Source organism: Ylistrum balloti, unplaced genomic scaffold (assembly GCF_031769215.1).
Source record: "Ylistrum balloti isolate Yb309-2 unplaced genomic scaffold, AGI_CSIRO_Ybal_v1 Utg372532, whole genome shotgun sequence".
In the NCBI taxonomy this organism is placed as follows: Eukaryota; Metazoa; Mollusca; class Bivalvia; order Pectinida; family Pectinidae; genus Ylistrum; species Ylistrum balloti.
This window is the reverse complement of record NW_026783118.1, coordinates 28468-39524: the sequence shown is the minus strand read 5'-3', so window position 1 is coordinate 39524 and position 11057 is coordinate 28468. Positions and strand designations below refer to the sequence as shown.

At 43.9% G+C, this 11057-nt stretch overlaps 2 protein-coding genes across 2 annotated transcripts; one reads left to right on the top strand and one right to left on the bottom strand.

Annotated features, from left to right (window-relative positions):
* The first annotated feature begins 3609 nt into the window (after positions 1-3609).
* On the top strand, positions 3610-4475 carry LOC132564687 (casein kinase I-like). The gene is made up of 2 exons (XM_060229322.1): positions 3610-3811; positions 4147-4475. The coding sequence occupies exons 1-2, from the start codon at positions 3610-3612 to the stop codon at positions 4473-4475; spliced, it is 531 nt and encodes a 176-aa protein (XP_060085305.1).
* A 2879-nt stretch (positions 4476-7354) lies between these two features.
* LOC132564686 (beta-1,3-galactosyltransferase 2-like) lies at positions 7355-8989 on the bottom strand. The gene has a single exon (XM_060229321.1). The coding sequence runs from the start codon at positions 8987-8989 to the stop codon at positions 7355-7357; it is 1635 nt and encodes a 544-aa protein (XP_060085304.1).
* Between the last annotated feature and the right edge of the window lie 2068 nt (positions 8990-11057).

Sequence of the window (11057 nt, the reverse complement as noted above, 5' to 3'; positions counted from 1 at the left end):
AGGACCGTGTCTTTTTCCACCAACATGTGAGGGTCCTCAGAGGGAGACAAGACTGTGAGGACTGTGTCTTTTTCCCAACATGTGAGGGTCCTCAGAAAGTGGAGACAAGAGTGTGAGGGCTGTCAACAGATATGTGAGGGTCCTCAGAGGGAGACAAGACTGTGAGGACTGCGTCATTTTCCACCAACATGTGAGGGTCCTCAGAGGGAGACAAGACTGTGAGGACTGTGTCATTTTCCACCAACATGTGAGGGTCCTCAGAGGGAGACAAGACTGTGAGGACTGTGTCTTTATCCACAGACATGTGAGGGTCCTCAGAGGGAGACAAGACTGTGAGGACTGCGTCATTTTCCACCAACATGTGAGGGTCCTCAGAGGGAGACAAGACTGTGAGGACTGTGTCTTTTTCCACCAACATGTGAGGGTCCTCAGAGGGAGACAAGACTGTGAGGACTGCGTCATTTTCCACCAACATGTGAGGGTCCTCAGAGGGAGACAAGACTGTGAGGACTGTGTCATTTTCCACCAACATGTGAGGGTCCTCAGAGGGAGACAAGACTGTGAGGACTGTGTCTTTATCCGCCGACAAGTGAGGGTCATTCTCAACAGATATGTGAGGGTCCTTAGAGGGAGACAAGACTGTAAGGACTGCGTCATTTTCCACCAACATGTGAGTGTCCTCAGAGGGAGACAAGACTGTGAGGACTGTGTCTTTATCCGTGGACAATAGAGGGTCATTATCCACAGACATGTGAGGGTCCTCAGAGGGAGACAAGACTGTGAGGACTGCATCATTTTCCACCAACATGTGAGGGTCCTCAGAGGGAGACAAGACTGTGAGGACTGTGTCATTTTCCACCAACATGTGAGGGTCCTCAGAGGGAGACAAGACTGTGAAGACTGTGTCTTTATGGTCATGTGAGGGTCTCAAGACTGTGAGGACTGCGTCAACAACATGTGAGGGTCCTCAGAGGGAGAGTCAAGACTGTGAGGACTGCGTCATTTTCCACCAACATGTGAGGGTCCTCAGAGGGAGACAAGACTGTGAGGACTGTGTCTTTATCCGCCGACAAGTGAGGGTCATTCTCAACAGATATGTGAGGGTCCTCAGAGGGAGACAAGACTGTGAGGACTGCGTCATTTTCCACCAACATGTGAGGGTCCTCAGAGGGAGACAAGACTGTGAGGACTGTGTCATTTTCCACCAACATGTGAGGGTCCTCAGAGGGAGACAAGACTGTGAGGACTGCGTCATTTTCCACCAACATGTGAGGGTCCTCAGAGGGAGACATGACTGTGAGGACTGCGTCATTTTCCACCAACATGTGAGGGTCCTCAGAGGGAGACAAGACTGTGAGGACTGCGTCATTTTCCACCAACATGTGAGGGTCCTCAGAGGGAGACAAGACTGTGAGGACTGCGTCATTTTCTACCAACATATGAGGGTCCTCAGAGGGAGACAAGACTGCAAAGACTGTGTCATTTTCCACCAACATGTGCGGGTCCTCAGAGGGAGACAAGACTGTGAGGACTGTGTCATTTTCCACCAACATGTGAGGGTCCTCAGAGGGAGACAAGACTGTGAGGACTGTGTCTTTATCCGCCGACAAGTGAGGGTCATTCTCAACAGATATGTGAGGGTCCTCAGAGGGAGACAAGACTGTGAGGACTGCGTCATTTTCCACCAACATGTGAGGGTCCTCAGAGGGAGACAAGACTGTGAGGACTGTGTCATTTTCCACCAACATGTGAGGGTCCTCAGAGGGAGACAAGACTGTGAGGACTGCGTCATTTACCACCAACATGAGAGGGTCCTCAGAGGGAGACAAGACTGTGAGGACTGTGTCTTTATCCGCCGACAAGTGAGGGTCCTCAGAGGGAGACAAGACTGTGAGGACTGTGTCTTTATCCGCTGACATGTGAGGGTCCTCAGAGGGAGACAAGACTGTGAGGACTGCTTCATTTTCCACCAACATGTGAGGGTCCTCAGAGGGAGACAAGACTGTGAGGACTGTGTCTGATTATCCGTACAAGAGGGTTTCCACCAACATGTGAGGGTCCTCAGAGGGAGTCAAGAATGTGAGGACTGCGTCATTTTCCACCAACATGTGTGGGTCCTCAGAGGGAGACAAGACTGTGAGGACTGCGTCATTTTCCCCCAACATGTGAGGGTCCTCAGAGGGAGACAAGACTGTGAGGACTGTGTCTTTTCCACCAACATGTGAGGGTCCTCAGAGGGAGACAAGACTGTGAGGACTGCCTCATTTTCCACCAACATGTGAGGGTCCTCAGAGGGAGACAAGACTGTGAGGACTGTGTTTTTATCCACCAACATGTGAGGGTCCTCAGAGGGAGACAAGACTGTGAGGACTGTGTCATTTTCCACCAACATGTGAGGGTCCTCAGAGGGAGACAAGACTGTGAGGACTGCGTCATTTTCCACCAACATGTGAGGGTCCTCAGAGGGAGACAAGACTGTGAGGACTGTGTCTTTATCCGCCGACAAGTGAGGGTCATTCTCAACAGATATGTGAGGGTCCTCAGAGGGAGACAAGACTGTGAGGACTGCGTCATTTTCCACCAACATGTGAGGGTCCTCAGAGGGAGACAAGACTGTGAGGACTGCATCATTTTCCACCAACATGTGAGGGTCCTCAGAGGGAGAAAAGACTGTGAGGACTGTGTCTTTATCCACGGACAATAGAGGGTCATTATCCACAGACATGTGAGGGTCCTCAGAGGGAGACAAGACTGTGAGGACTGTGTCTTTATGATGCCGATAAGTGAGGATCATTTTCTCAACAACATGTGAGGGTCCTCTATATTACAAGACTGTGAGGACTCCCTCACCTTTGTCAAAATTCCTCATCCGTCAGTTCTGAGGATGATTTTCGACAAACTGTGGAGGACTTTGCCGTCATTTTCCACCAACATGTGAGGGTCCTCAGAGGGAGACAAGACTGTGAGGACGGTGTCATTGTCCGCCGACAAGTGAGGGTCATTCTCAAACCAAAGACGAGAGATCATTCCAAGACTGGGGAGACTGTCCATCATCTGGACATTATAACAGGTAACAATAGCGACAAGATAGCCAGAACAAACGGAACGAATGGTAAGTTGAGTTCGTATCTCTGTATTGTCATTTATGGGTTAATATTTCAGATTCTTTTTTCTTTAATTTAAGCTTTTGCCTTGCTCCCGGAATTAATGCGAAATTATTTTTTGTGATAAAAATACTTATGTATCTCGCTGATGTATATCTATATCTAGTAGGTTGTAATCCCTCTATCCTTTTCTTTTCTTAGCCTCTATTTTTTCAATTAATTAAAATACGTGGGTTTTTCCTAGAATGTCGGCCGACAAAAGGGGGATAACTCTAGTTACCATACTCAGCGATCAGTAAATATACGTGTAAAAGCCATGATCTTGATTCCATTAAACTATGATAACATTCGCTTTCATATAACATTCTATAAATAGTTATTGATGAACATAATTAACGTTGTTTATCTTCCTATTCCAGTAGTTGTTCAGAAGGTTGGGAAGAGATTTCTTCTCTGTAGGAGAATCGGTAGTGGAACTTTCGAGCGCATCAATCTTGGAATCGACATGGCTAATGGTGAAAATGTTGCTGTCAAAATTGACCGTTTCGTGAATATAAACAGCACAGTTAGGAAGGAAGGCAATATTTACCGGGCTCTTGAAGGCGAGAAAGGTTTTCCGACCGCCAGATGGAGTGGGAGAGAGGGCGGCTACAACATCTTGGTGATGGAACTTTTAGGTCTCAATTTGCAGAAGTATTTTGAGTTGTGTAATTACTGATTTAGTTTAAAGACTACTTTACTGCTAGCTGATCAGATGATAAGCAGACTTCAATACCTACATCTGAAGGGTTTTCTCCACAGAGACGTGTCGCCCTCAAACTTTGTCGTAGGACTGGGCGATAAAAAACATATCATCTATAATATTGACTTCAGTTTTGCAATGCGTTACATCGACCGAAACTCTGGTAAGCACGTGTCGAACCGATATGTTGGTTTCACTGGTACAGAAAGGTACAGTAGTCTGAGGGCACATGAGGGCTATCAGCAGAGTCGGAGGGACGACATGGAGTCATTAGGTATGTTCTTGTATACTTCCTGAAAGGTAAATTGCCTTGGCAGGGGATGAAATCCAAAATTGAGAGCCGACAGCGCGATAAAAAGTTAGAGGTAAAACGGTCTATAACAGTGGCAGAACTATGTAAAGGACTTCCGGTGGAATTCTCAGAATATCTAAATATTTGTCGATCACTGAAATTTGAAGAGAAACCCGATTACGCTCGTCTTCGAAATCTTTTCAAAAATGCATTCCGAGAGCAGAACTTCACATATAATCACATGTTTGACTTGAACGATGTCAGTGGAATCTGTAAAACTAGTCCCGAAAATGAGGACAATGACAGATGTTTACCGGTTACACTTCCGTCAAGATAAAGTTATATGTTTACCGGTCACGCCCCGTCAAGATAAAGTAGGGTGTTTACCGGTCACGCCCAGACAAGATAAAGTGAATGTTCACCGGTCACGCCTCGTCAAGATAAAGTAGTATGTTTACCGGTCACGCCCCGTCAAGATAAAGTAGGGTGTTTACCCGTCACGCCCAGTCAAGATAAAGTAGGATGTTCACCGGTCACGCCCCGTCAAGATAAAGAACCCGTCACGCCCAGTCAAGATAAAGTAGGATGTTACCGGTCAATCCCCGTCAAGATAAAGTAAGAAGTTACCGGTCACGCCCCGTCAAGATAAAGAAGGGTGTTTACCCGTCACGCCCTGTCAAGATAAAGTAGAATGTTTACCGGTCACGCCCCGTCAGGAAAAAGTAAGGGGTTTACCGGTCACGCCCGTCAAGATAAAGTAGGGTGTTTACCCGTCACGCCCCGTCAAGATAAAGTAGGATGTTACCGGTCAATCCCCGTCAAGATAAAGTAAGATGTTACCGGTCACGCCCCGTCAAGATAAAGTAAGATGTTACCGGTCACGCCCCGTCAAGATAAAGTAGGATGTTTACCGGTAAAGCCCCGTCAAGATAAAGTAGGATGTTTACCGGTCACGCCCCGTCAAGATAAATAGCATTTTTACTGGTCATGTCCCGTCAAGATAAAGTAGGGTGTTTACCCGTCACGCCCCGTCAAGATAAAGCAGGATGTTTAGAATTAACACTCCCCTTCATATATAGTAAGATTTTACCGGTAACATTTTCGGGTTGATAAAGTTCAATGTTTACTGGTAACGTTCCCATCGAGATAAAGTTAGATGTTTACCGGTAACACATTCGTCTAGATAAATTTAGATATTTACCGGTTACTGTTCCGTCCAGGTAAAGCTAGATGTTTACCGGTAATGCCTTCGTCAAGACAAAGTTAGACATTTACTGGTAACATTCCCGTCCAGATAAAGTTAAAGGTTTATCTAATTTTAGCTTGTAACGCCCCCGTTATCATAAAATTAAGTATTTACTGATAACGAATCTGTCCAGATAAAGCTAGATGTTTATTAATATCGATTCCGTTAAGATAAATTTAAATATTTAACGGTAAAGCTCTCGTCAGGATAAAGTTATAGTTTATCGGTAACGCTTCAATCAAGATAAAGTTAAATGTTTACCGGTAAGGCTCTCTCACATCAAGTTATATATTACCCGATAATGTGTTCGTCCAGATAAAAATAGATATTTGCAGATAAAGTTGTCGTCCAAATAAAGCTACATGTTTAAAGGTAAAGCTCCCGTCTAGATAAAGCTTTATGTTTGCAAATAATTATCGGCTTGCGCCTTCTCTACAGTTCCGCGTGAATATTTAAATCTTTAAGTGGATAAATGAACAGACTGTTAGTAATTATCTACCATGTTTGAATGAACGCCTATAGCTGACTTTATTGTAACGTTATCATAATCATAAACACTTGTCATGTGACACTTGCTAAAGTTTGCACTCAATACAAGAAGGTCCTAAAGCCATGACCGACAGACGATACGAGTCGGTTTCTCCGCTGTTTTTAGGGAGCATATTGCTCTCCTGAATGCTTGTATTTAAAGCAATTTAAAGTCGACAGTATTGAGTTTAGTTGTGACGAGATAATACCCAGTCAAAATGTTGACCGCAATAACATTGTACAACATGTCTGTGCTTTAACAAGATCCGTGTTCGGGACGAAGATAAGTAAATGGTGTCATTCAACATTACAACGACTCTCAAATCGCATTCATTAATGATTTCTCAACTGTTATTCAACACACCAAGCCTACTGCACGTGTTATAATCATTGTCTCGTAGAATTAACAATGCATATTTTGAAATATCAAACCTGGCTACTTGCATCATGATATACAAAAACTCCTTATATCAATTATGTACAATCTACATATCGTATTTTTAATGAAATGTTGTACAAATCTTGTCTTTCGAATCTTTTATTCCTACATACGACATATCTTAGTCATATCGTCAATATGTATTATGGAGACCTAAGATATATGGTAAAAGCTTGGATCTCATCAATAACCTTCATTTCATCATTAAGACGTAAACAATGTACATATGTGGCTTGATATATTTCCTTTTATCGATATCAGTAAAGACATGTATTGATACGGTCACTGTGTCGGATTGACAAAGTCACTTTGTCGTTTCGATCGGGTGTCTCTATTTTAAACACAAACGAAGTCCCTGTCTCTCTGTTACAGACAAGCTCACTATCTCTTGTTTACAGACAAGCTCACTGTCTCCTTTGACAGACAAGCTCACTGTCTCTCTGTTACAAACGATCTTACTGTCTCTTGTTTACAGACAAGCTCACTGTCTCTTGTTTACAGACAAGCTCACTGTCTCTTGTTTACAGACAAGCTCACTGTCTCCTTTGACAGACAAGCTCACTGTCTCTCTGTTACAAACGATCTTACTGTCTCTTGTTTACAGTGTTTACAGACAAGCTCACTGTCTCTTGTTTACAGACAAGCTCACTGTCTCCTTTGACAGACAAGCTACCTGTCTCTCTGTTACAAACGATCTTACTGTCTCTTGTTTACAGTGTTTACAGACAAGCTCGCTGTTTCTTATTTACAGACAAGCTCACTGTCTCTTGTTTACAGACGAAGTCCCTGTCTCTCTGTTACAGACGAACTCACTGTCTCTTGTTTACAGGCAAAGTTAGTTTCTCGTGTCAACAGGCGAGTTCTCTCACCGTCTCGTGTTAACAGATCAGGTCGCTGTTAATCACTGTCTTGAGTTAACGTTAACAAACGCAGTCTCTAGAAGAGATTATCACGATAGTAATAATAATATAATAATAAACTTCATTTTCTGAGGATTACATATTTAGCCAACGGCTAATCTTCCATATGGTCCTCGATTATCCGTAATATTTATCCAATACAATATATCATCTACTTTTTTCTTTAATTGTTCTAACTCGATCTTTAAATAACGACTAAATTCTGACTTATGTATATCGTTTTTCACAATTGATAAATGCCATTCCCAAGCTTTCCTGAGCAAAACAGCACTCGGGTAGTAATGAGAGGCGATGAGAGTTTTGAATTTCTTTACATTTGAATATGTGCCATAATTATCCACCAGATCGGTGTTTGTTGCCACAATACCGAGACGACTGGCCACTATACCAAGGTAAACATCCTCCATGCTGATGGGTTGTGTGTAAGGAATGGCCAAACTCATCTCCAACACCGTCCTCATAGACATCACAACAAATCCCCCGAATATGTAATCCGGGTAGGTATCGAACGGGTATTCCTCCCTCGTGACAATCCACTTACTTTCCCAAGCGTCTTTCTTCCCGTATCGGACTGGTTCTGTGTTGTGGTAAAGGTGTCCATGATAGAGCCTCTCACTCTCTGCTTGTGGCATGTCCTTTAGGTGTTGTATGAGGAAGTCGGTAGCCACATACATATCATCATCAACAGACACCACAAATTCGGCCACATTACAATGTGCCACCGCCCAGTTGATGCCACTGGTTGTCTTTAATGTAAGATTTTTGTAAGTGTCCATGTAATCCATCAGAAGGACGTCTTTGTATTTCAAGAACTCTTGTTTTATTTGTTTGATAGTATTCGAATCCCGAGGTATTCCGATGGAAAACACGGTACGAATGTTCGGAAATCTAAGTTCGTCGGCCCATGTTTCTCGTATGGTCTTTCTTTTGACAAAATTTTCTGGTTTGGTTTTAACAATGAACAGCAAGAATACACCACTTCGGCTGCTTTTACATTTGGCAAAGGGATTGATTACTGGTGTGTATTTCCACTTATTGATAGGGTGTGTAGGGATATCTTCATTGTCGACTGAAGGCTGCAGCAAGTTTTTAGCGTTTATTGTTTGAGGGTATTGCGAGGCATTAAATGGAAGCCATTCATTATAACGTTTTTCTGACTTCTTCTTGCCTTCGTTAGCGAGCTGCAACAAACGACTGACAAGTAAATTCACCAATTCTTGTTGCTTTTTTTTGGCGTTAGACTTCACTTTGTAGAGATCCGTGTGCTTAAAGGTTAAAGATTTCAGACTTGCTGTCTTGTTGTGAGTCTTAGTCATGTTGTTATAACCAAAACTCCCATTAGTTAGAATACTTACATTATTATCTCGATCTGTGTTCTCCTTCGCTCCTTCTCTGTCTAAAGACGAACGCTTTCTTGCGTACAAAGGGTATTTCCTGTCGTCTATCAACACCAGACTTTGATGTCTCGTTGTATTCCATGAATGTATTGTTCTTAACACTGACTGCACATCACGCTCCTTTTCATTTAGGGCCTCGACTTCCGATTTGGCCTTGTAAATATCATTTAACAATTTTTCTTGGTCAGTTTTTATGTTCCAGTGCAAAACACCAAACATAGCAATGATGAGAAAGTATAATACTCCGAAATATGAGCGTTTTCTTATAAGTGAGATCGGCACATACCACAGAGGTTTCATAATGGCGTGTGGCCGCGACATACTGGTTAATCCAATGTTCCTGTGTACAGACCAAACGTCTACTATTGTCTGTAGTATTGTAACGAAATGTTTGTTCTTGACGAACTAATTACACACATTTTTCTTACCTAAATCAGTCAATATAATTTAAACCAACAACAATATTAACACAAAGTTAAGTCGGTGAGTCGTGACCTTTTGTAAGTACGGTAAAGGTGAGGACTATCTAAAATTTACTTTTTTCGTTTGTACCGACTTCTATGTAATATAAACATATTTCATTGCCACCATGCGTGTTATTTGATTCTCCTCTGACCAGCTTTAAGCCTGCGATCCGTCTATGTGGGATTTCAGTGGATTTACACCGACGGGGTGATGGGTACACCAGGAGCAAAAGGATTAGGGCTGCGATCCGTCTATGTGGGATTTCAGTGGCTTTACACCGACAGGGTGATGGGTACTCTCGGAGCAAAAGTATTAGGGCTGCGATCCGTCTATATTGGGATTTCAGTGGCTTTACACCGACGGGGTGATGGGTACACCAGGAGCAAAAGGATTAGGGCTGCGATCCGTCTATGTGGGATTTCAGTGGCTTTACACCGACAGGGTGATGGGTACTCTCGGAGCAAAAGTATTAGGGCTGCGATCCGTCTATATTGGGATTTCAGTGACTTTACACCGACGGGGTGATGGGTACACCAGGAACCAAAGGATTAGGGCTGCGATCCGTCTATGTGGGATTTCAGTGGCTTTACACCGACAGGGTGATGGGTACTCCAGGAACAAAAGGATTAGGGCTGTGATCGGTCGATGTGGGATTTCAGTGGCTTTACACTGACAGGGTGATGGATACACCAGGAATAAAAGGATTAGGGCTGCGATCCGTCTATGTGGGATTTCAGTGGATTTACACCGACAGGGTGATGGGTACACTCGGAGCAAAAGTATTAGGGCTGCGATCCGTCTATGTGGGATTTCAGTGGCTTTACACCGACGGGGTGATGGGTACACCAGGAGCAAAAGGATTAGGGCTGCGATCCGTCTATGTGGGATTTCAGTGGCTTTACACCGACAGGGTGATGGGTACTCTCGGAGCAAAAGTATTAGGGCTGCGATCCGTCTATATTGGGATTTCAGTGGCTTTACACCGACGGGGTGATGGGTACACCAGGAACCAAAGGATTAGGGCTGCGATCCGTCTATGTGGGATTTCAGTGGCTTTACACCGATAGGGTGATGGGTACTCCAGGAACAAAAGGATTAGGGCTGTGATCGGTCGATGTGGGATTTCAGTGGCTTTACACCGACAGGGTGATGGATACACCAGGAATAAAAGGATTAGGGCTGTGATCGGTCTATGTGGGATTTCAGTGGCTTTACACCGACAGGGTGATGGATACACCAGGAACAAAAGGATTATGGCTGGGATCGGTCTATGTGGGATTTCAGTGGCTTTACACCGACTGGATGATGGGTACTCCAGGACCAAAAGTATCAGTCTGAGGGACAAAGGAGAGACATCAGACTTGGGACTGAGGGAGGAAGGACCCGTCTGAAAGATTTGTATGGTTTGGATGGAGATGGGGTAGGGGTTTGAGGAGCAGATATATGGACTTGGGCAAAACTATAAAATTTGGCAAGGGAACGGAATTTCCAGCTGACGTAGATATCATGGGCTCAATCCGACAAGTCTTTATTTTACAGTAACTTTGTCCAGTCACTCTAGTTGGCCTGGCTGAACACATTGGATATGTTTTTACCTTACCTCGTGACTTATCAAGTTTCCAAGGTGAAAGGTGAATTACCACTGCACCAACTTACTTCCCATTCGTATTGTTAGAGAGGCAGTCATCCCCGCGAAAACTGCGTTGTCCTTCCATGCCCACTGTGTATATATACAATGGCCGCCAGCAACTCTCATCAACCATCAACTAAAACAACGTCTACCATTTGAAAACTCGGAAAACATACCGGAAATGTGACATAAATGGTGTATTCCTAGTGGTTATAAGGTTTCGAATTTGGAACACGGCCTCTCATTGGTCAACGACAAAATCAATCCGCCCTACAAAGATTCGACTCCGAATGA